We start from the raw sequence: 25,359 nt of genomic DNA on the forward strand, positions 1-25,359 counted from the left end.
CACCAACCTTCCGATTGGCAGGCAACCGCTCTACAACTGAGCCACAGCCGGAAAGGAAAGACCTTTGTTTTAGCCTTGAAGTCGAACACAGCTGTCGAAACGATTCCAGACTTACTAAATTGAAGCATTTGAGTCATCTTCTCTGGTATCACCAAAAAATTCACACAACTAGCTGAGAATCTAATAAAAGACACATGAATACACACCTAAACTCCCCCACAGTTCTAATAAAGACAACTATTCAAAGTAGAGGAACAGAAGACTGTGTAGAATAGCTTCTCTTGGCTCTCCCAGCCTGGTAAATGCCAACATCTTCAAAACTCGATGCCTGCAATTTTTAATGCAGGCTTTCAGTCGGAAATGCCCAGTCCCCCAGTCCACTCTGGGGGACCCTAATGTCCCCCAAAGCCACATGAGGCATTATACAACTTTTTTCACAGGCTGAGCATTACTAGTCATGACTAGAAAGCTGATGTTGATATGAAAACAAATAGTGGAGTGCCCTCTTTAACTGACAATATACAGCAACAACATTGAAATATCAATACATATGTATGTATTTATATGCAAAAATAACAGATTATTTAATTAAGGTATTAATTTTTGAACCACATGTACTCTATTCTTCACCATGCATATATTTCCTATTTTGTTATACATTTTGTGCAGTGGAGCTATCTTAAAATCTGCTGGTTGTGGATGTTATGACTAATCCTTTAAAATTATTTGTAATGTCAACTCTTACACTTAGGTGTTCAGCAATCATTTTGAGTTGGCAGTAATTGTTTCAAAAAGTGGGTATCATGGTCTAACCCTTTTTGTAATTTCTTTCTTTCTTTCAATTAAATTCCAGTACGGATGGGAAGCTAGAAAATGCAACCACTAGAGTGTTTACTTGCCTCGTATGACAGCAGGACATATTCCTGTTTTTTTTAGCATTAAAGCTTTTTATTTTTATTTCGGCAGCCGCAGAGAGAATAAAATTACACATGTTTGATTCGTCCCCATACAATTTACATGGGGACAAATTACATGTATGTTACAAATGTTACATGTTACAAATTAGAGTAGAGACAGTAGAGGTAATTGCCCTTTAAATTGCTGACAATCCGTCCTAATATGAGCTCTTTGTTGAAGGATATTTATTTTATCTTGGCTCTTTTTTTGTCATTGTACTGGTGGAATTTGTTCTCCTAAGCTGCCAACTCTCATATAACTATGACTCAAGCAATGATGCGGCATAAAAAAATGTGTCTTTGCTGCATGGAATCTTACCCACCTTTATATCCTGCACTTCTTTGTGACTTCAGCTTGTGTGTGTTTGTCTTCTTTGCAGAGATCCGTGAGGCCTTCAAAGTGTTTGACCGCGATGGAAACGGGTTCATCTCAAAGCAGGAACTGGGAATGGCCATGCGCTCCCTGGGCTACATGCCAAATGAGGTGGAGCTGGAAGTCATCATTCAGAGACTGGACATGGATGGTGAGGCAAACACACAGCTTGGATTTTTTTATTATCTTTAATTACAAACCATAGAAGCTTTGCTTTCTATTTGCTTACAAAACTGAAATTTAGTAGGCAGTCAAACCAGTGACAATAAACACCAACTGTGCCTTTTTTCCGCAGGCGATGGCCAGGTGGACTTTGAGGAGTTTGTCACTCTTCTGGGCCCAAAGCTCACGGCAGCTGGGATGCCAGATAAGTTCAACGGCACTGACTTTGACTCCGTTTTTTGGAAGGTGCTCATTATTTGGTCACTCATGTTCTGCTTATTATTAAGAAGATAGACAGCAGACTTGCAGTTGTGGCAAAAAGGAAAACCGAGTTTAAAGGAAAACCAGTTTTAATTGCCACATCCACTGGGTTTTTAATGGGATGATTTTAATCTTGGAGAGGTTAGTATTCCCTTAAGAACTGTGTCCCTCTTCAAAATTTTAGTTAGCTTTGTGTGTGGCCACAGTCTTATTACAAAAACATTAAAGTCATTTTTTTAATGTAAAATAGATGTTAAGTTAGTTACAGACACCTCATTAATAATAAAAGCATAATCAACTGCTCACTTTGACAGTGAAATTGAATTAATGGGATGGGGCTTGTCTCTAAGCCGCCTTTGTTGTAGTTACGTGATAGCAGAGTCTGAAAGGGATGCAGCAAATGGAGTGTAAAAGAGAGGGAATTTGTGGGAGCTGTTGGTGCAGTCAGTCTACGGAAAAAGAATCATAACCTGCCGGGAGAGTCAAGAAACCCGAGGGACTGCCGCAAAGGCCGTATAGCCTCACATAACAGTATTTAACAGACTAGAATGATCAAGCATGTGCTGCTTAATTGATCACAGACAGCCTCTGGTCACACTGGTGGACTCGACTCAAGCTGAGCATAAAATGAGTAACATAGGCTTTCCAAACAGGCCCAGATCCTTGATTGGCTTTTTTGCAGGAATGGTAGTTATGGGTCTGTGTCTTTCGCTGATGCTTTACTTTACTCAAATGTGACATAATGCCAGTGGTGAAATATAACAAGTAATAAGTATAATAAGTGTTTACTCAGAAACTCACCTTTGAGGTACTTCATTTAAATAGTTTCATTCAGCTACTTTATACTTTGAAGCAAACTGTATTTTGTTTTCCACTGAATTTATCTAACAGTTATATTAACTTTGTAGAATCCGATTTTACATATAAAACCTTGACCGGCTTGTAAAAAACAATATTTCGCTACAAGGTTAAACTCGGTAACAGTATGTAAACAAGTTAAAATTTGCTCCCCAACCATAATACCAACAGGAGCAGTACTCCATACAATACTCCATAGGGTGAACTTTTTTTTAATTATTTCATTTTGAATGCAGGACTTTTACATGTAATTAAGTATTTTTATAGTGTGGTATTGCTGCTTTTATTTAAGTAGTCTAAATGATGTCAATACTTCCTTCACCTTTGCACCTTTGCATTTACTGTATGTGTGTGTGTGTGTGTGTGTGTGTGTGTGTGTGTGTGTGTGGTATCATGTCCACCAGCCTGTGTTTAATTTAATGTTCAGTTATGTATGGCTATTTCCAGTGTGACATGCAAAAGTTAACGGTTGAAGAGCTAAAGAGGCTCCTCTACGACACCTTCTGTGATCACCTTTCCATGAAAGACATCGAGAACATCATCATGACTGAGGAGAACCACATACAGAACCCTGAGGACTGCCAGTTGGATATAGACAGTAAGAAAGAATCTCATACTTTCACAGACTTCTGCTGCTTATGTGATCTGGTGATATAATGCTACCAAGGTACCAGCTTAAATTAAACCGGGGACGTATGGGCTGAAATGTAAATGAAAATTCAACAGGAGGGGAGTCTTTGTGGATAAGACACATGCAACATTACTTAACAATGTCCCTATGGGCTGAAATATGTGCCAACAGAAACTGAATTTGAATCATTTATATTTTAATTTGAATTGCTAAACTTGAATAATTGCATTGAAGAACTGAATTTGAATCACATAATTTTAAATTGTATTGTTTAATTTGGATCATTGCATTGAAAAACTGAATCTGAAAAGCATAGTTTGGAATTGAATTTATTCGTTTTAAACTGAAATCCAATAAAATATGATAATCAATGAAAATTTAATTCTAAATATCTTCACATTCAGTTTTCACAATTCAAATTTAGTTCACAAAATTCAATTTCAAGTTACTGTGACAAACATCCGGGTACTTGAAGGATGAAGGAAGAGCAATCGAGCCCAGCTCAATAGATAGACAACGTTTCTCAAAGTCAATGATCCTTCTTTGGTAGGACTGGTCCTTCCACGTCAAGTCCTTCAGAGGCTAGGCCAGGCTCCTTTGTTGCATTTGGAGAACACGTAAATGAACAGGAGAGCAAGTGCACGTCATTGTGTAGGCTGCATTTCAAAACTCTGGATAAAATGGTTGAGATGGAGAAGGTGAATCAGCGTCAGTCTGCTTGCAGGAGGAGAATCTACTGTCGGCAACTTTGCCCGCAACATGCGATGGTAGGTAACCTTACTGACACTAATAGGCTATGATGTAAGCAATTGTCATTATCTCTTATTTATCCCTTGTCAATAAATTAAAAACTTGTGAGAGTTCATGTTTGTATTTGTCATAACACTTACTGGTAAGGAGAATTGCATTAATTCATCTTAATTACATTACAACAGTTTACCTTAGCTTGTAATTTACTGCATACATGTAACATTGGCTCATTGTTCAGTAGCTTCTTGCAAAAGTAGCTTCAAACAAATGCGGTGCAAAATATGATCAGCAACTGCAACAAGGTAAATGCTACCAGCTAATGACCTACCACATGATACGCAGTAAATTGCATGTGAGAAACGTTAAATAGAACTGTAGACACACAAGCTTCAACCAACATAATGAAAACTCATGATAACAACACAATTGATAAACACCCACTAACACAGTAAAGGTAGGTGTTAGTGTGTTGAAGGGTCAACAGTACTCAGTTAAGACCTTGAAACTACACCACTACAAAGTCACACAAAGTACCTTCATGTTACAGTATGTTTAAATATACAATTCTAATCTTACCAGGACCGGATGGATAATTACTGGACTAACTTAAATCTTTACTCCTTCTGTCTGAAGTCTGGAAGCAACACCATCATCGGCAGCTGTGTTTGATCGCCTCTTCATGTTGAATACACTTGTGTGTACAGTATATAGAAATCTTTGAATAAATGTTATGATGAAGATACACATATTGTTAATGTCTTTTTAGAGCTTGTATACCTGGTATACCTGGTTAAAACAATTAGCATCTGAATACAGTTATTCAGTTAGAAGCTTCCTCTGTGCAGGTCAGAATTTGACGGAAAAATATACATTGAAAAAATGTACAATACTTTTTTTTTTTAATGCCAATCTCTAATATAGCAACTAATCTATTCAACAATTCTTTGGCCTTTGTCTCCCTGCTCTCTTGTCTTTTGTTGTCCCTCCTCCTCATCTCACCCTTCTGGTGATAATAGTGCAGCACCTGGCCCTGGATTGTCCTCTTGGATTGGGCAATCAGACCGGTGCAGACCGCCCTAATGCCTCATCCATGTTGAAAAACCAGGGTCAACTTACTGCTGTGGCTTTCACCCTCAGTGACCGCCTCCATTTGTTCCTTAGTCCCTGTTAAAAGACAGCAAACACAAGAAAAAAGATGTTTACTGTTATGAATGCTTTAATGTAATGTTACTTTATACTTTTTACGTGGGAATCTACTCATACATTATAACTTTCAATTTTCAATGCAATGATTCAAATTAAACAATACTATTTCAAATTACATGATTCAAATTCAGTTTTTCAATGCAATTATTTAAGCTTAGCACATCAAATTCAAATTTAAATGATTCAAATTCAGTTTCTGTTGGCACATATTGCAGCCCATAGGGACATTGTTAAGTAATGTTGCATGCGTCTTCTCCACAAAGAGTCCCCTCTTGTTGAATTTTTCCCAATGTCATTTTATCTAGGTCATCAGACAATATATTAAAAGTAATGTATATCCCTTTAACCAATTGCAGATTTCACTCTTAAAAATTCCTCACAATCCTAACTTTCCACCAGTTCCCTCTAAATCCACTTGTTGTACTTTGTTGTTGAAACAGCAGTGATACCAATTTCTCCCATCAGCAGCTTCTATAGATCATAATGCACTCCAGCTGCTTATCAGCTAGCGTAGGAAATGCTGTAGCCTCTTAGGCTGCTGTTTTGTAATTTGAGCAACTGCGCACGGCAAATGGCATTGTTCCCACTCCTCTGCTATGTTCTCCTCATGCGTAAAAATGAACACACTATTGCTAAAGCTCCATCTGTCTACACAGACTCTGTGTGGAGAACCCCTTATTCAAAAGTAAGTGTCAGAATGCATAATACCCCTAACTCAAGTAGAGGCAGGTTTAGGGAAAATGCCTAATGTGAAAAAATAAATTACACCTCTTCACTACAAAAGAACTTAAATTTACTGATGATGGCAAATTACTGTATCAGAGAAGGGTGACATTTTCCTTCAATGGTTAATTTACAGAGGGCTGTTATTGATGATGCTTTGCTTTTATGTGGTCATTTATCTAATGTGTAGGTTTAATAGATGCTGCAAACGTGCTCTATTATTTACAAAGAGAAATCCCTTTTCTGTTGGAAAACAATTTTTGAAGGCGTGAGCTGTTTTTCTCACAGAGCGGCAATGGGCTGTGCAGGAAATGAAGATTAATCAAAAGCAAGATCAATTTTAAGCAGTTTTAAATATTGTCTATTTTGGTGAAAAAATACAAGGCAACTTTGAACACAAGGTACAGCACATATGTAAGTTCCTTTTTTGAACATTTCAACTGCCTTGGTTCTTGCTTCAGACAATTCTACAGGTATACTACACCTATTCTTGGAGCGCTGGTGTTTTGAACATCCATTAACATGCCAGTCAGGTGCCAATCCATTTGTTTGTTGTTCCAAAACTGCAATCAACATTTTAATCTAGATGCAGTTACACAGCGTACAGGTGTGAAAACAAATACTCATCCCTTATAATTGTGTTCATTTAATTGTGAGGTTTTGTGATGAGCTTTTTCATTTGGAAAACACTATCAAGATATCTTACCAAGCATTAAATAATACCTGATTCAATAGACCTTCAGGTAATGTTTTTCCTCTTTCCCTCCCACTTCTTCTTTTTCTCCCCCAGCTTCCAGCCCGACGCAGCATGTCAAGCAAACGTGTGTGCGCAAGAGTCTGATATGCGCCTTTGCAATTGCTTTCATCATCAGCGTTATGCTCATTGCAGCCAATCAGGTGCTGCGGAGCGGCATGAAATAGGATCGGCGGCATTGTCAGCCTTTACCACCACCTAAAGGCTGCCCGACAGATAAATGACTGAAGAGATAAATCTAAAAAAAAAAAACACCACAGACAATCATGCAGCTGTAAAACAGGCCGACATATGACTGTAGAATAACTGGCGTCACCAAGGACACTACATGGGCTGGAATTTATCTTGGTGTCAGAAACATGCTGACAACTAAGTTTCAAGGACGACAAGACCTCACACACAAAGAGACTGTGCTGTGTTTAAAGGTGACAGCTGACTATACAGTACATATCACTCTTCGTAATTCAACATTTAGTATTCATTAGCTATGTGCATTTGAGCAGTGTTGCATTTAGTATGGTGGCAGCTATAAAGAGAAGTGTAGTGACTGTCCAGTTCTGTATTTGTCCAGTGTACCATGCGGTTTATTATAAACAAGTAGAAAGAAATCTGTGACATTTTGGAGAAATGTATTCCTGTGGCTGAAAGGTGTTGTTATGTGCAAAGTCTGGAGTGCACAGCATTGTGAAGATTTTGTATGCGGCGCAACATTGCAACAAAAACCAAGTGGGAATAACAACAGCTTGGTAAGAAAGAAATAGGGTTTGCAGGGAGGAGCATGTGATTGGGTGGATAGTTTCACTCATTCACAGGCATCTGGGCTTCAGTCTGAGCAGGAAGGAGCAAAGTGAGGCAGGTTAACAGCTCGTGGGCGGAAGGCGTTGAGGTCTGAATGGACAGGTAACTAGCTGGACATGCAGTGAACACTCAACTCTCTCTGTCTCCACTGCGAGGCTGTGCAGGCCCCAGAGGATGACCATCATCTATGCATGAAATGCATGATGGATGTAAACAGTCGTCTTGAAACATTTGTTAAAGTTCTTATCAATGTATTTAATCATTATGACTGAGCAACAGCTGTTTTCAATTACTTAATGACAACTGTGAGCAATTGTGTGTGGTACAACAAAAGTAAAGCATACCACTGCATGAAAAAGAAGGGCTGCACTAGGACATGCTCGCAAAAAAAAGGAAAAAAAATAAAAGATTTTGGGATTGCTAAGCTGTTGATCTTTTGCCTTGCCGGGCACCTGGTGACCGCTGCCCACTGTCACCAAAGAGCAAAAAATCTTCAAGATGTGTTTCACGCAACATTTGAAGAATATGCATCAGTACTTCTGGTTGGTAGTGCGGATACAAATGTGCAAGAATGGATTTTGTTTGTATTGTGTGTCTTATTTTTGTAGTTGTTTTTTGTCTGGATGCGTTGCTATAGAGCAATTAATGTATGTAAAATAGACATGTCACCATGCTTTGGAGGGACATGAATCTTCAAAAATGTTAGCACCAATGGACCTATTAACTGTTGAGGTCAGAAAAGTTTATATAGCACTTTTCAAACAAAGATTTTGGCAATACAAAAAGACATTGGCTCTGAGGGTACAACCCTCTTATTCAGTGTGTTGCAGACAGATGAGTGAGAAGAGGTGTGTCAGTAGTTGCCCGGTGCATTGAAGTTTGACAGGGGCCAAATGGTGTAAACTGTTGCAATAAAACATAAATATCTGCGAAGCACCCCATGCATTTGATTGGGTGTAGTTTAGATTGTTGTGCATGCATCTGGGTTTGGTCTGTCATCATCATTAAGTGTCTTGTACTGTATATAAACCAACTTTAACCAAAGCTTTGGAGGGATCTATGCCGACAAAACTGGGCCACATAATGAGAGCAAGCTTGGTAAACAATCCAATGACATTAACATTTAAATTATTGAGAAGTAATTAGAAATCCCGCACAAGTCCCACAGTCCTCACTATGTTCTGATTAGTAGACCTTCATCAGGAAATATTTTCATCTTAAATTTAGATAATTAGATAATGAAAAGTACTGCACGGCTCCAAATCTTGACAGTGTATTAAGTGCACAGTAGTGACACGGATCAAAGAAAACAAAACTCCGGCACTCATTCATCAAGTAATCTTCTCATTTAATGTGGGCAAAAAATTAATGTGTTTTACCTAGACGCCTTCGTCAGTGTCAATTTTTGACAGGGTGTGTATGGAAAGTAAAAAGAAAAAAAAAACTCCCTTCAAAATACCCTCAAAACAAGGCACTGCAATGTAGAGATCTAAATAATTCACACCTTATCAATATCCCTTTTTAGAATCTGTACTGGCAGCTCCCCAAACTTGGATCTTACACAGGAGCCAGAACCTCACAGAGGCAACAGAATTAGACAACCCTATCGCCCAGAGCCAGGAGGGATAACGATTACCAGATGCACCCGGGTAATTTGTCAAAAGTGTCAACGTTGTGGGGAACACAACACACCGAAAATGCCCATTTATTAACAGGCACCTTTGTTTCCATTTTTGCACTTTAGGGATGTGCTACATCCCACAACAACAACTTACCGCCATGATTGTTCATCCAATTCCTGATATAGTTTAGGCAAAAATAATTACATTACTATCAATGTCTATTTTTGTGATACAAATATAATGGAATGGAATATTAACTGACTAACAAATTATGTTTTTGTTTATTATACCTTCACAGAAGGAACATTTTCATAATATTTTGATTTGTTGCCTTATTCTTTTTAAAACACAAGGCATTGTGCATACTCATACAAACACTCCAATCGTGGGTTTATTATTCATCACCAGAGAAAAACAATATTTATTTTCATTTTACTGATGAAAAAAACTGTACGAACATGTTGATAGTCTACTAAATGTTCTATTTCCATTGTACTGTACTTTGATACTTGTCTTGCAAAAATGTTTATGGACCATGTGATATCTATTCATTGACTCCACCTAATGTTCTTCTTCTATGTCTGTGGAAAGATATTTCCATGAATAAAATAACGACCATGTTATGTGTCAGTGAAATCATTTTCAATCTGATAAAATCCTCAATCAGAAAGCTTGTGTAATGCTGAGGATCAACTGGGCTTTATCGATTGACATCCTGATATTTCAGATTGAAACCCACAGAAAATTATAGATTTTTTCAAGGTTAGCTGAATCCACGGATTGCTCCCTTTTTCCATTTTGAGGTACCCTTTGGCTTTGCAGTGTGTTTAGGGCCCCATCTGTTACATTTATCCCAACAAAATCGCCTCTTATGTAACTTATGTCCACTAGCGATAGTCAGACAGTTCTATTCTGGCCGTCTACAAGGAGGCTGAGATAGAACATCATGCTTTATATGCACTGCATAAAACTGTCTCCCTAAGTTATCTTTTTAGACTTATCAAAATAATTGCAAAAGTAATCAAGGTCTGAGGCATTGTGGCATTCCTTAGACTTACAGTGGCCTGTAATGGAAACATCTTGTGAGGCAGTAATCCATCAACATACAAGTACTGGTAAAACTTCCCCTTAATAATATATAAATACTCTATGTACAATTGGTTTTGGACCCAATAAGGAAACATCTCAGCCTTTTTGGCCGGTAAATGTGACGCCGGTCTCTTGCTCACAGCACCATGTTCTGTCTCTGAGCTGCTGAAAATGCACGTGGGTGGTGAAAGGAGATTAGGAGTGTCTTGAATTGCCAGGAGGCAGGGAGTCTGTGTCCCAAAACTGAGTTTAAACCAGCCAATAAGTTCTGAATGCTGAATATCTAAGCTCCCTTTTATGTAATTGTGAAAGTATTTAAACATTAACACAAAATTGTCCCCAAAAAGCTTAATTATTTAAATAACTACCATACTGACAACATGCATTTCTGTAATATTGTTAGTAATACTTTTTACATGAAAGTACATTTCTATCAATTGATAAAGCATATTTAAAAAAAAAAGTTATTACAAAGTGGTCAGGTAACAAGAATGATTTTTGTGCCTCCAACTTCCTGGAAGAAAGCCATTTGAAAGATCTGGTTCTGAAATGGGAGTTGAGTTATTTATGGGCCTGATACACTTCAACTGATTGACACAGCTCAGTCAGGTTCAGGAAGGAACTTTTTTTTTTAACAGTATATCAACACTTTCATTAAAATTTCCATCTTAAGTAATTTTAAAATGACTATCTATTCCCCTCGGCTATATTGCTCAGCCTCTGCATATCTGCATTCTGATGTATTTTTCCAACATCTCCACAGAAGCCATCTTTGCATCCCTCAAGTGTCACTTCTGCATAGTAAATTAAAAAAGGGAGTCACATTATTGAGAGAGTCAGAAACTGTAACATCCGACAGCAGTATGATGATTGATGTTGCATGTTATTGAAGCCTGAAATAGAAATAGCTAAAAACAAATACCTAGCACTTCTGAAACATGCTGAGATACACACATCAATCACATCACACCTGAATATACTAGATTAGTTGTAACAAAACCCCATGTAAGCAGTACATGAGCAAATACAATCTTTGCTGTCGTAATGGAAAAACTCCTATTCGAGCATTATTCCACTGTAAGGAAGGTCACTATCAGAAAACAGAAAACTGATAATGATTATTTTGTGTCCTTTACTACATTTTCCCAGCCTAATGTGCTCCACAAGGTTCCACATGGCAGCACAAGCCCTTGCCCGAATGACAAACGGTTTTGTCATTCACAGAGGGAGAGGAAAGAGGAAAAGTATTTCATTTTATTTGTCTCAACATTAATCAGTTGCGGAATGCCTCAAGGTGAACACTGGTAATCAAAAGGAAATAACTGAGAAGACATTCATCTATTTTTTTGCTGCACAGAGACCTTGGAGACACAAATATAGAAAAAAAATATCTGCCGCCAATGACCAGCCAACCATTGCGGAAAACTGATGATCAATGGACAGAAAATGAAGTTCCACATGAACACATAAATCATAACGGCAGAAGAAGAGGCACTTGTCTGTTTCTACATGATAGTGGAGCACCAAAGTCAGGAGCCATATTTATCCCGGATTCCTATGTGGGATCAGTGACTCACGGTAACTTTATTACTCAACTGCAGGGTTTAGGAAGAGCTCTGTTGCATCAGTCCGTAAAGGTCTCTCTCTGAAGTTTTGCATATTGCCAGTGCCTCCGGGCACCCAGGGACGATCTCCCTCTTTGGCAGAGCTTAAAGGCTTTTCATTTAAAATAAATATCTTGATGCTGCTTCAAAACATCAAGCCAAGGTTTGACACTCTTCTTAACACTTGAAACCCATATACAGTATGTCATGAGCCCAATGGGTGGTAGAGAAATGACACAAAGCATTATTCAAAAATATTCAAGATAATACCCAAGATCTATGATAAGATTGTGTTGTCAAAGTGAAGTGGCGAAGTGGTGTCAATCCCATCACAGCTGCACAAACAAAATGGGCAACTGAGCATGTTTTTTCCTCTCTACCATACCTAAATAAGCATTACTGAGCCCAATATGCCGCAGTACCAGTGGTAATCACATTTATTTATGGAAGGGAGCCAAATAGAGAGCACAGAAAAGTTTATTCTGGGGATTTCCAAAGCAATAAAAAACATATTTGAATGGATAAGCAAATGTTCACATGGGAGGACAACAATATTCATGCAGGAAAATCTGGATGTTGAATTGCTAATTGCTTGGTTGTTGATTGTGTATTTGTGCGCAAACAGTGAATGTGCATGCAGCTGTTTAAAAAGTCATTCTAAGATTGAGATTTAATCTTAACTTCAAACCATTTATAGGAGGCACATTCTTGTTTCATCCAGTTCTTTCAATCCTTCTGCTCTCCTGGGCGACTGAGCACAACAGATTATTATCATTTCCCAGTAACGTGCTTAAGACATTTTGCACTATCTAACTAAATTTATTGCCAAGGGACCGTCTGCATTGTTCAATCACCATCATTTTGCACTGCCCAGGCTGGTTAAAGATTACTGATGTGCGATCTGCAAATGCAGCAAAGCTCTGGTCAACGTTATTTGTATCAGTGCATATTGCAGCGTCAGATCACATTGTTTCAAACAGGGACATTAGCAGTCACGTCAGGTCACACTATGATTTCCCACGGAGTGATTAAAATGCCTGGGTCTTACAGCAGCTGCAGAAGAATGGAGACCTTTCTCATCCATTACTGATGAGCCTGTTTAGCCTCTATAGATGAAACCAGGGATCTGAGCCTATTAATGATTTATTCTTAATTCTCAAATTGGGGAGGGCAGAGCTAGACTTGCTTAAATGAGTTGTGTGTTTTAAAGACACAATATAATCCAGAGTGAAGGGTAGTAAACAACAGTAAACTCAAAGAGAATCATTTTAGGAGGTTCAGGGTGAGCAATACACAGCTCTGTAAAATAGATCCACTTTACTTTCTCCATATTAAATACATAAGCGTTTGTGTGCTATTGCTAAACCTCCCAAAAATATTTTTGCATATTGTTCCACCAAATTTTGTCTTTCAGCCTCTTACACACAAAGCTGAGAGAAAAAAAATGAGAGAATTCTAAAAGAAACACTTCCTCTGTGGGTTTGAGCACAAAATGCAGCAGCAGTTTTGCACGGTGCTGGAAAAAAGAAATAAAAAAGAACTGAATTGAAGCTTTGTTTATCTGACAACTAATTGTGACTGGCTCTGTGAAGAAGAAAAGAGAAAAACAAGAAAACATTTTTTCTAATGAATCCATATTTTTGGTCCAAACTAAATATCTTGAGTAAGGATCAACTATAAAGGTAGATGTATAATACCTCTGCACACAACAGTGTCTGTGTTCATGCAAGCTCAAACAGTGTATAGAGATGAACCACTGGACTTGAATAAAGTAAAGAGGATTTAAAGATGCTCTGAGCAATGTTGGGTTATGTTACTTCTTGTTGACGTTCAAAGTAATTTCAAACAAAACAAGACTAGATTCCCCTCCCTCCTCCTCATCCCGTCCCCTCCCCCTCCTTTCTGTGCTTTCGCGCACTAACCCCAAGCCCCCACCCCCAAATTCTTCTAGTCAGTTATTGACTGGAACACTGTTTGTGTATTCTTCGCGGTGCAGGTGAGCACCGTTTGTTTTTGTTGCTGTTTGTAGACCCTGTTGTAGCCTAAAACACGCGTGACATCGCTTTGAGCACCTTTAAGCTTCTTCAACTAAATAGACACATCCCATTTCCCTAAAATTGTTTTTAAATTTTGAGTGTTGTCGGTAGCGAGAAAAACAAAAACAATGGGTGCTGCATACACCGTGTTATCCTCCTGCTAGCGTTGGGTAGCGCACCCATGATGCTGAAACCGGCCAAGTTTTAAACGTGCTTATAGCCTCCTAACGTGTCTGAAATGTCATTACAAGTTCCTATGTGAAGTGATTCTTTCCGAGTGAACACAGTGAATCTGACCGCAGTAGATGTGAAAGAAATGCACGCTAATTCAGATAATTCAGATAATTCAGATAATTCAGATAATTCAGATAATTCAGATAATTCAGCTCTGTTTAGTTCCGGTGTTGAGATGTGAAAACAAGTGCTTTGGGACCAAAAGAGATACAAAATACTTTCCAAAACAGGCCTTGGCTTATTTTTTTAAGTGCTGTAGTACAACTAGCGGGAGACAAGTTATAATTAAGGTACGTTTGGAGACACTGCATTATTTAATCATTAAATGAATAAATATTTTTGTTGCGAAAATGACAATCCCTGGCCTGTTAAAGGTTTGATTTAATCTGGCTATCACCAGACCAAGCCAAGCTCAATAGATCTGAGATTGAGCATTAGTCTGGTCACAGAGGCATGACCAACTGGCATAGTTAAAATGACTCCGTACGCAATCGGAAAGTCCTTCAACCAATCAGACCAGCGACCCGGGTGCCGTACTTTGCTGAGTGAGCTTTTACCAAAGCCGGTCGGTAGTAAGGCAAACATATTTTTATTTTTTAGGCATTGTTCCAGGGAAAGTTGCTGTTCCGTTTTAAGAGAAAACTTACTTTTGAAATCTTTTAAAACAATGGCAACAGAATCGTTGCTGCGATTCGATAGCCGACACGTTGACTGTAAACAAGAAGCTGCTTGGTTGCTTCTCTATCGTCATCGTGTTAAAACTGTCAAAAGTGCGTAAGGTGGATAAGCCATTTTGTGATTGGTTGCCGCAAAATTGTGATCTGAAGCAGGAGAAAGAAACGTGCAGGTTTCCAGACCGAGCTGCCAAGCAAAATCAAATCGCTGGCAGAGTGGGCGGGGTTCACCCAGTCTAGGTCTGATTTCAAGTGTTGTAAACCCTAGCAACAGTTCTCGTGTATGAGGTACTTTAACTTTGCATTCACACAAAAGGCTAAAGGTGCTCTTGTACCTTAATGAGATCTAGTTGGAAAAGTGCCTAATCATGTCACCTTTACAAAGTTCTTAATTGAAAGCTTAAGGTCACTGCAAGCAAAAGGCCACAGTTAATCAATTCCACGGGCAGTTTGTAATAACTCAAATATAGGAAGCCTGGATCTCAACATTTAGAGAGATGTGACCCTCTGCCAGCATGTGGCCATCACCCCAGTCAGGTCCCTTTGCAGGGATGGACAATATCCAACTCCTGCAGATTCAGAGGCTCAGCGGTCCTGTGCTGCAGAGGTGTCAGGCTGTGGTGCTGCAGGAGGTGGTCACACAAGGATTACCAAGTGACTACAGGTATAAGGCTTTGTACCATGTGTGCTTTTCCCTCAAATTCTAAATGTACAGTGATTATTACTTAACCTCACTTATATACTGTTCCTTCTTAATATTTGAATTGAAAAATCCTGTCACTCAAACAATGTGAACACAGCACTCCTTATAATAGCCAGCAGCTAAAAATATGTCTTTCTCTCTGTGCGGGAGCACAACATGCAGCAATAGTTGCTGTAAGAAAAATTACCCCTTAGTTTCTAAAAGCATCATTAACCTAAAAAAAAGCCTTTTTGCAGTGCTGACAGCCCACAAGTGTTGCAGTTGTGAGCATAAAATGGAAGGAAGTAATTTGACTGAAAAGACACTTTGGGGCACCGTTACGCGCGTAAAGTCTGGGTGAAATGTAAATTTTTTTGCGCGACGGGTTTAGACACTAAGACAAACAGTCCATCATGAGACAACGTAACAGGAGTTCACCGCTAAATTGGTGATTAACTCTTTTAAATCCTAACCCTAGATAATGTTGTGTCCAACATTCAAACCGGAACCCCAATAGCAATCCAAATCCTGCACAACAACAACAACCCAAAACTAGTCACACATGACATTTATGGAGACTATATTGATCAGCAAATATTATTTTCTGTCATTGTTGTGCCTGTTTACATTTCCATATCATTATTCACACAATAAATTCAAACATTTGAGTCGATTGTCTTTTTGCCATCCGTTAATGTTGCATTTATTTCTCCATTAGCCTGACGGCGTAACGCATCACACGGTGTAACATTGGGGGAAACTTTTTTTTCTCACCAACCTTTCCTTCTACTCAAACCAAAGCATCATCATTGCAGTCTCTGGTAATCACATGGCAAAGACTTTAATAACTGGTGTGACTGTTCTTTTAAATTTTAAAAATTTAATTTCTGTGCTATTCAGTTTGATCACTGCTTGCCAGATTCCAGTGTGTTATGTCTGTCTGTCTCTGCAATTGTCTTCGGGGGTATTATCATTAACGTCACGGTCATAGACCCCAGCCATGAGCTTGATTGGATCAGGAGTCACTGAACTTCCAGTTTTAATTGAATTGAAGTTCCCCAGGAGTCTACCGCTCCCCATGGGTAGAAAATACTAAGCAGAGCATTTACAATATGCATGAGATGGTTAAGGTGCATTTACTGGAGGCTTAAGAGAGTTTATTAGCCAGTGAATGTAATATTCTTTTTGTCTGAAACAATTTCGTGGTCAGAATATAAGTAGCCTGATTCAGAAGTAACCGAATTAAAACAAGCCAATAATATTTGGAAACCATGCAGCCTGCCTAAATGTTTTCATGAAAAATGTGAAGACAAATGCGGCTTCATGAGATGGAAGTTGTGCCCTCATCTGATCATAAATTGTACTATTTTGTAATCTCTATATCTTGACTTTTAGTTCCGCTTTTAATCTGCTGGGCATCCCATGACGAATTGTCAGGCTGGAAAATAGTTGAATTTTTTTCCTGGCATCACTCTTCCACCATGTTTTCCCTCAAATGTTAGTCAGCTCAAATGCAGCTTGATCATCCGGCTAACTATCACAGTTAGAACGTGTTTTCCCATAAGCACCTGTGGAGAATTCTCAGAAGCTCAGTGGCTTCCGCTTGTGCCGTTTCAGTACCAGACAAAGAAAGAAACACACAAACACACCAGAACATGCAAAAACAGTTCACATGGGAGTTCTTTTTGGGGAGGTAGGGGAAATGAAACATATTTATCCTGTTAAAATTCAAAAAAGTATTATTTTTTTTGTACATTTGCACACACTAATCAATTGGTGGAACTGCTCTTATCCTCCTGGAATCTAATACTTTAATACTTTGTCAGAACACACCTCAAACAGAGATTGGATTCTGTTCTGAATCAACGGTTGGCAGGCCTGCAACTGCTTCATCCCAGCTTGGAAGTGGAACTCTTCTGTTTAATAGAAGTGGCCAAGAGGAGCCTTCCTATTTGTATTCATTCCATCAAAATTTCTTTTGAGAATAAAGAAAGCGTAAATCAAAGTCCACAAACAGCAGAAGATATAGACAAAGTATACAATATCAGGTATGACAATTTATACCCGGTTCACACGTACATGGTTATTTTGAAAAATGTAGATATTTCCCTTCATTTGAACCCTACGTTTGCAGCAAAAGGAGAATTTACCTCTGAAAACGATTCTTTCTAAAATCTCTGGCCAGAGTGGAGAGTTTGGAAAACTTTGTTTGCACGTAAACTGAGACAAACGGAGGTTTAGGCAGCCGAGGAAGTGAGGAAGAGAAAAGATAGGAAGTGATTTGTTGCTGTTGTTGCTATTTTCCAGATTCTGATTGGCTAACGTAGGCTTGAGCTTCTCGTTACACTGCCACCCTCAGGTTTAGCATGCTCTTGACGGCATTGATGGCAAATTTTCACGGGTAAGTGTGAACAAACACTTTTCTGAAAACTGACAGCTGTGCACAATGTTATTTTTGAAAACGGAGAGGCTGAAATGTCTGTTTATGAAAATAGCCAGCCATGTGTAAATGTAGCTTTAGGTTCAAAATGATTCAAAAATGTACCATATTGATATGAATTATCCATATCATAGATTAACAGCTGATGCCACAAATATTGACATTTACAAGTCAGATTACTGTACGTGATGATCCAGTTTACCTGCACATTATAACTGTATGACAAAATCAATAAATATGACAAATTTGAGATTTTTGACCTTCTTTTGTTCTTTCTATCATATAAAACCTGCGAAATGAACATCTTCCAACTAACAAAAAGCGTTAGTAGGCTACTTATTAGCAACCTTGCTAGCTTTTCTACTTTGACTGTGTTGGTGTAAAGGAGTGCATAACACAATTGAAAAGAAGAAAAAAAACTCAGCAAAGAGAATCTTCTCCCCTGTATTTACAGTGGGATAATTTTGACACAGCAGTACTTAGTAACTGTGATTCAACTTTAAATTGGTACAAACAAATTCAAATGATAACAGAAAACAAAACACAAACATGTAGTACACTCACACAGTTCAGTGGTTTTGTGGTTTTCAATAATCAATTCCTACGGAAATATGTCCGTAACAGTTTTTAGTGTTGTGTGGTCTATAAGTCAACATTGTAATAACTGCGCACACAGTCTGTAGTGGTCAGCCAGCAGTAAGCATACATTAGCCTGCTAGGTATGGTGCTAGCTCCGTTAGCCCCTTACGGTTGCATCACCCTCACATTGCAGGTCATAGCAAGCGGGAAACAACAATTTTGCATTGCCAGACCTCTCCACAGCACAGTAGAATATGGTCAAGCTACACCTTCTATCTATTCTTAGATATGAGAAAAAAATGCTCTGGCTTGTTTGTATTTTTTTTGAACCAATCACAACCGTCTCCTTTCAAGGTTCATTAGGTAATGATAGGTAATGCTTATGTTTACCAACCTAGTTGGCTAGTCAGGGATCATTTCATAACTAAGGGGGCCCAAAGAGACACAAGACTAGATTTCTTTGGAGGAAATGCTTGGTTGCAGATTTGGCATCATTTTGCATTTCATTCACCAATACCATAATTTCATCTAGGCAAATAGTAACTCCACTGGATTTCATTTAACATGGGATTTGGGAATGCTTTCTTCTTTTGAACACCACAAAGTTTCTTTCTGCCACGTATCTCACTTTGGTAAAACACATTGTTTTAATTGTCCTTTAACTGCAGGGTAACACACTTAATATCCACTCTAGCTAAAGCCTCTATCAGATTGTCTATTGTGTTGTTGTTGAGTTGTCTGTGTTTCAGATTGGCCCACTAAGAAGTGTCACAGTAATAACTCCTATTTGTAGAATTTACCAAGGTCACAGGCTTTGACAGGCAGAGGGATGGATTTTCTGATGTAGTTACATTTTATCTATAGTAGTTTACAACTTCTAGTGCTGGATGGATGGATTGACAATGTTTGCTGGCAAGAGACCTGGCTAGATTAGACGATTAGAAAATAACTGTAGCAGTAGTGGAGAAAGATGTTTTTGTTTTGTGGGAACTTTGGGAAGGCTGTGCATCACTCCCAGTACACGTTCCATTTCATTTCCTCATTTATAAACTCAAACATGCACTGTAACGTTTTTTAGACACATCAACAACACAACTGAAGCTGTTACCTTGACTGGTTCCAATTGGGGATGTAACAATGAGGAAATTTAACCTCACAGTTATAGTTATCAAAATTATCAAGTTTTTTGGCATCATCACGGTAATTTTAAAAGTGTGTTCAATATGTTCAGAAAGCACTGATAGACCTACATAAGCTGAAAAAGTGTCAGAAAGTGTAATAATGTTTATTATATTACAAAAATTTAGACAATAGGCTTGTAAAAACTATTGAAAACACCGGCCCGCTGTGGCCCACTGACTTATTTACTATAAACATTCTTTACCAAAACTAAATGTTATAGCCATCAGCATATAAAAACAACACTAAGAATTACATTAATTTCTATGTAACAATCAACATAAATCTAACATATTGCTCAATAACACAAACTAAGAATAAGCCACATCCTTTGCAGTGCACATATCCAGTGTAATACAACTTTAAAAGCTCAGCATGTGGCTCCACAGCGCTGGTCTGTTTACTGGCATTGCACGTTGCTAGCAAATCGCTCCAACACAACCTGAATATCAACACGTGGCTGCACATGTAATAGAGAACAATCTGCGCATCTATCAGCAATGCAATGAGAAACACAGCAACAGCAATATTATCAAAGCAATGATATATCTCTTTCTCTTTCTCTTCCTCCAAATAAATGTCATGTTGTAACACGGGCTAAACTTAATCCACATTGTAGCTGTCATGGGTTTTACTGCCATGACAGTTTAGCAAGCTACAGATTAGATTTTATCTTATGTTCTGGGCTACACATGTTACTTCAACAAGTCTGGAAAGAAAAGAAAAAATATAAAGAGAACAACTGTTACATTCTGTCCCCTTCTCTTGTTGAGCACAGTGTGCAACTTCAGAAGCCTCGGATGAAGCTGGGAAGGATAAAACACAGGGTTTCCACACTGTGGTAATTCACCGTGATAATGAGGTTATTTTAAATGAAAAGTGTAATTGTTACCATCAACATTTCTACCGTGGTTTACCGTTACACTGGTAATCGTTATATCCCTAGTTGCAATACACAAGACATTTGACAACAAAAAAATCCTTATCAATGTATACTATGCCGGTTTCTTTACTTAATAAAAGAACGTCAGACCCGTAGTTAGCGACCGATCAACAGAGCTCCACATCTTATATTAGGAACTATGGAAAATGTGGTACCAGTGTGAAGAGAATTAAAGTGGGCTTAACTCTTTTCATTAATGACAGAGTGGAGTCATGGCTTTTTTGGCGACACCTTGACATTCCTAAACATTTTCCCTGATCCATATCTTAATGCATGTTTTCAATATACCTCTTGTCTCTCCATATTGCAAATGTACAATTGTTTACCCTGTAGATGTGGTGTATATGGCATGTCTTCCTTATTTACCCTCATTAAACAGTTTATTTTCCTAATTCCGGGTCTATGGAAAGAAAATGTTATATTCTGTACAGATTTAAAGCTCTCTGAGGCCAATTTGTTTTTCTACAGATATGAATTCTCTTGACTTGACAAAATATGTTCATTTGTTTGGCTTTCAAAAGTAAACTGAAATGACCTTCCGGACCTTTGAAAATACAATATGTTTAAATAAGTAAATGGATCTTGAAGCGTTGTTTGGCTGTATTGCATTCATGTTGTCATCACGCATATTTGTGATTTATGTGTCACCATATTAGAGATACATGGAGAAAACCCTATCTTTGAAAACTCCAGGGATCATTTAAATCTTGTCCTTTGAGGTCACATAGCCTCCAGTTTGCTGGAAAGTAAAATCAAGTATGCATTTTCCTGCACACACTGCCAGAGCTTTTCAAAATGTTAGAATTCCAGTGAAACAAGCCTCCCTCTGATGTAAAGAACAAATTCAGGTTAAATGCAAATGCTTTTTATTCCGAACACTCTCAAATTATAGCAAAACAAATATAACACCCATAAACGGAATATAGCAGCGTTTGCTCGGAAGGCAGTACATTCTCCTGTGTCACCAAGCGCTGCAGATTATACTGTCACTCCTTGATAAAATATTAATCTGTATTATATGGTAAGTGGCCATTTAAACCACCAGGAGAAGTGAATTGCCCTGCCATCCCCCCTGACCCAGGTAATCAGGCCCAAATTGAAAATATCCAGCCACCAATTTCAGTCTGAGTTTCAATATTCCCTGCCTGCCAGTATGATGTCACATTTTCCACAGACCCTGCTGGCTGTAAAAGGTGGAGACAATACAAGTGGCGTTTGAATGAGATTTGAATTGAATTGCCCAATGTCATTTAGAGTCAGTAATTTCACAATGTGTATTGGGTACCCATAAAAGAATATTTGCTTGGGCCATTGGAATGGCATCAAATAATGTTGCCTAACATATGTTTCTATGAACTGTCATATTGCTATTTATTTGAAGATAACAGGCCCTTTTCTATCAGTTCTAACTGGGGAAATGAGTAAGATGAGTAAGATTGAACAATGTCCCAGAGGATTTAGTTGATTTGCAGTATGACACTTCATGCATGTCTGCACCTGAGGCACACAGGATGTTCTTTGAAGTATTTTCCATTAGTTGCTAATAGTTACAAGTTATGGTTGAATAGCATAGGGCTGCAGACCCTTTCTGGCAGAAAACCCTGAATGCTAACCTCTGCCAATAGTGTACGATAGACTTGAACGAGTGGTTAAAGTTCTGAATTCACACAGTACTACTTGGTTAGGGGCAACAAATCTACCTGGTGAGGTTCAGGTAAAGATTATGGCTTAGGTTAAAACAAATACATGTTTGTTACGTTAACAAGTTACCTACGTAAGTTAAAATATGTCTATCTTGACTTTGTTTTTACAGGAGCCTCTAAGGTGAAAGTTCAGTGTTTGTTCAATCCTCCCCAACCTCACCTCTACATGGACTTTTTCACTCTTTATACTTTGACTTCTTCATTAAAGGCTGCCCTGCATGTAGAAAAGGGCTTCCCAGAGCATTAAAGTGACATCAAGGGGTCCTTCCCAAGCACCAGTATGTGACCAGCTGGGAGTACACCATATGTTTCTGAAGAACCAAAATCAAGTTCAAAGTGTCTTTTTTGTCATGAGTACTTTAACACAAAACAACAACAGGAGGCTGTATAGATGGCAACCTTTATTTCTAACATTACTTGTAACCTTGACAAATGCAGCATTTACCAAAAGCCCTAAATAATACACTCATGGCTACACTATGTAACTGTTTACCATAGGAATTCAAATTTAGTATTTTGCTTAAAGGAAACTCAATAAATTAGCTTGTAGTAGCTAGTAGCCATGGTCGAACATCACAAGGGGAGACTGGCTGGAGTTTCCGGAACTAACCCCCGTCACTCCACTTAGCAGCCAGGGAACCAAGACTCAGACACTTCTGTTGGTCTGAGGAGCTGCAGAATTTATTAGTTTAAGTAGAGAAGCATACCTACACTTTGATGTAGGTACAGTATGTTGTATGACAAGGAAAAATTGTGGGCGTGAGAGTACGTTTTAGAGAAGGGAACAAGATGATTTCTTAGGGCTTTGTGATCTGACATCAGTTCAGTTCAGTTTATTAATTGTCCCAAAAGGGCAATTTGAATGCAGCTGCAGGGAATCACATGAAGAATATACAACACAATTCACACAACAATTAACACAATGAAAACAGCAGCTTCAGCCTCAAAGAATCACCCACTGTAAGTCACACAATAAACACCCATTATAAACTTCCTGAAAGTAACTAAACTAAACTGACTTTAAACTTTTTTTTTTAACAAAAACCTCTAAGACAGAGCCTAATAGCCAAAGTATTGTGAAAGGTTTAAAGTTTGATTGGCGTCTGAAGGTGAAATTATGAAGTAGGAGTACAATTTTGAAATACAAGAGGATTTGAAGCCTGCTCTCAGTGACTTTCATAAAAATCTTAATATTTAAACAAGTAGAAATAGCAGAACAAATGTTGTTGAAGTCCCATCATGTGCTTAAAGAGCTGAACATTTTGATATTTTAATTTTTTCTGTAGCTCAACATGTGCAGAAGTTAGAAGGGATTAAACAAAGTTGAAGAATGAAGAATTGGATAACAATACTGTGAATGCTGCTGAATCAGCATTCACCCAATTATGCTGCTCCCAACAATTGAAAATAATCTGCGGAATGCAGCATTTTCTGGCACTCCACCCAATGCCCATTAGATGCGACTGAAGTGCAAATATTTTAGAAAAAAACAGTTAGAAAAATAAAAGGCTTAATAAACAGTTAGGCAGTGTAGCTTTTAGCAAACACTAAGCAAACAGGGTTACATTGTGCATTGTGGGTGGTTATTTTCAGCTGCAACAACACAAAGGTGCTCACGGATGTGTTTTTAAAGGTTTTTGGATACAAATTGTGGTCTATGGCACCTACAAATAAACTATATAAGGCTTTGGCTATTTACAGGCAATGCTTTGTAAGATCAATTCATAAGAAAAATATAGTATATCACCAGCCTTGTACTTTTAGGGAGAACATGTTTTCTTGAGTGAACCAGTCCTTGAAACAAGCATGGTATGTATTAGAAACTTGTCATCACAGTTTTTGAATGAAGCTGAACTACAACTACATTGGAGAGGGTTAAAGCTCATTGTTTAGCCACTTGGGATTAAGGGGACGGGAACATTTTCAGGCTCTTGGCAGCGCCGGCAAGCTTTCCACCATGGGAGATTACTGAAACAAGGGATGAGGATGTCGCTGTAACGTCTTTTGTATTTTTACCAGCCAGTGCTTAGCACATGCTCGTTGGTGACATTTTGTGATAACCACTGAGCTGCACCACATCATAATTAAGGTGACGACCAAACCCGGGCAGACGCCACGCCACGCTGCTGTCGTTTGGAAAAGATGTGAAGAATAAAACTTGATCAGAAGCTACAGGAGCGCATTTTCAATGGATGCTAAAAAGCATAAGGGAAACAAATGTGTTTGGTGAGATAGAGAACATCATGTCCCCAGACTATCCATGGCTATTATCCAACACACTCCACCAAAGAAAGACAAAGGTGCGAGAAGCTGCTTCAGATGTGACCGCTGTGTCTCCAGAAGGCATTTCTATTCCATTTTTCAACACAAGCTTGTTAACCTTCTTCCTCTCCTACAATAGAGTTCATACTTATTAAAACAGGACACAGGAGAAGCCGAATGAGTCAGAGCATCTTGGTGAACGTACAGTAGAGAGATTGGGGATTGTAAAAGCAATAAATACAGAACATCAGACTAGTGTCACTTTAAAAGACCCATAAACTTGGCATCAGGACTGCTGTTTATCTTTTGATATATTATCACTATATCTGTTGACCTTAAATAATATCATACATGTAGAGCTGTAAGAGAGAAGAGACGATGTATAGAACAAATCTCTGAATTTCATTTAAAGCAAATCAATAAAATAGGATTAGGATTAATTAGGATTCCTTGGTATAATTACTGCTAACTAATGTGAACAAGGTTGAGAGGATCATCACTTTAATCAGAGATGGCAAAAGTAATCACTTCCCGTACGAAGTAAGTAGGAGTACAGATACTTGTGTTAAAAAACTACTCTGGTAAAAGTAGAAGTACTGATTTAACTTTTTTACTCAAGTAAAAGTAACAAAGTACAGGCTTGGAAATATAAAAGTATAAAAGTAAGTAAGTAAGTAAATAAGTAGCCCTGCGTATGACAACCATTTTTTATGCAAAGCTACCTGGATCACACACATGTTACTAAAGAGCACACTGAGAAACTTTAGTTAACATGGAAAAAAAGGCTCTGTATATGCCTGTGAGTGACCAAGCAGTTAAGCAAGAGGATTCACAAGAGAA

General features: G+C 38.3%; 1 protein-coding gene and 2 long non-coding RNA genes across 3 annotated transcripts in view; 1 reads left to right on the forward strand and 2 right to left on the reverse strand.

The window, feature by feature from the left end:
• Positions 1 to 1,392, reverse strand: part of LOC116689736 (uncharacterized) — a 9,517-nt gene extending 8,125 nt beyond the window's left edge. Inside the window, exon 1 of the long non-coding RNA XR_004332081.1 lies at positions 1,280 to 1,392. This is a non-coding gene — a long non-coding RNA (uncharacterized LOC116689736). The remainder of the gene's footprint in view (positions 1 to 1,279) is intronic.
• cabp7a (calcium binding protein 7a) overlaps positions 1 to 8,862 on the forward strand; it is a 25,150-nt gene extending 16,288 nt beyond the window's left edge. Inside the window, exons 2-5 of the mRNA XM_032516341.1 lie at positions 1,337 to 1,480; positions 1,625 to 1,737; positions 3,058 to 3,208; positions 6,711 to 8,862. Of these exons, the coding sequence (XP_032372232.1) occupies positions 1,337 to 1,480; positions 1,625 to 1,737; positions 3,058 to 3,208; positions 6,711 to 6,841 (539 nt within the window). The 3' untranslated portion in view covers positions 6,842 to 8,862. The remainder of the gene's footprint in view (positions 1 to 1,336; positions 1,481 to 1,624; positions 1,738 to 3,057; positions 3,209 to 6,710) is intronic.
• Positions 4,687 to 24,680, reverse strand: LOC116689737 (uncharacterized). The gene is made up of 3 exons (XR_004332082.1): positions 24,668 to 24,680; positions 24,626 to 24,628; positions 4,687 to 4,777 (listed from the first exon to the last, which is right to left on the reverse strand). It is a non-coding gene; the product is annotated as an uncharacterized LOC116689737 (long non-coding RNA).
• Between the last annotated feature and the right edge of the window lie 679 nt (positions 24,681 to 25,359).

The sequence above is a fragment of the Etheostoma spectabile genome, chromosome 5, assembly GCF_008692095.1.
Source record: "Etheostoma spectabile isolate EspeVRDwgs_2016 chromosome 5, UIUC_Espe_1.0, whole genome shotgun sequence".
NCBI classification, from domain to species: Eukaryota; Metazoa; Chordata; class Actinopteri; order Perciformes; family Percidae; genus Etheostoma; species Etheostoma spectabile.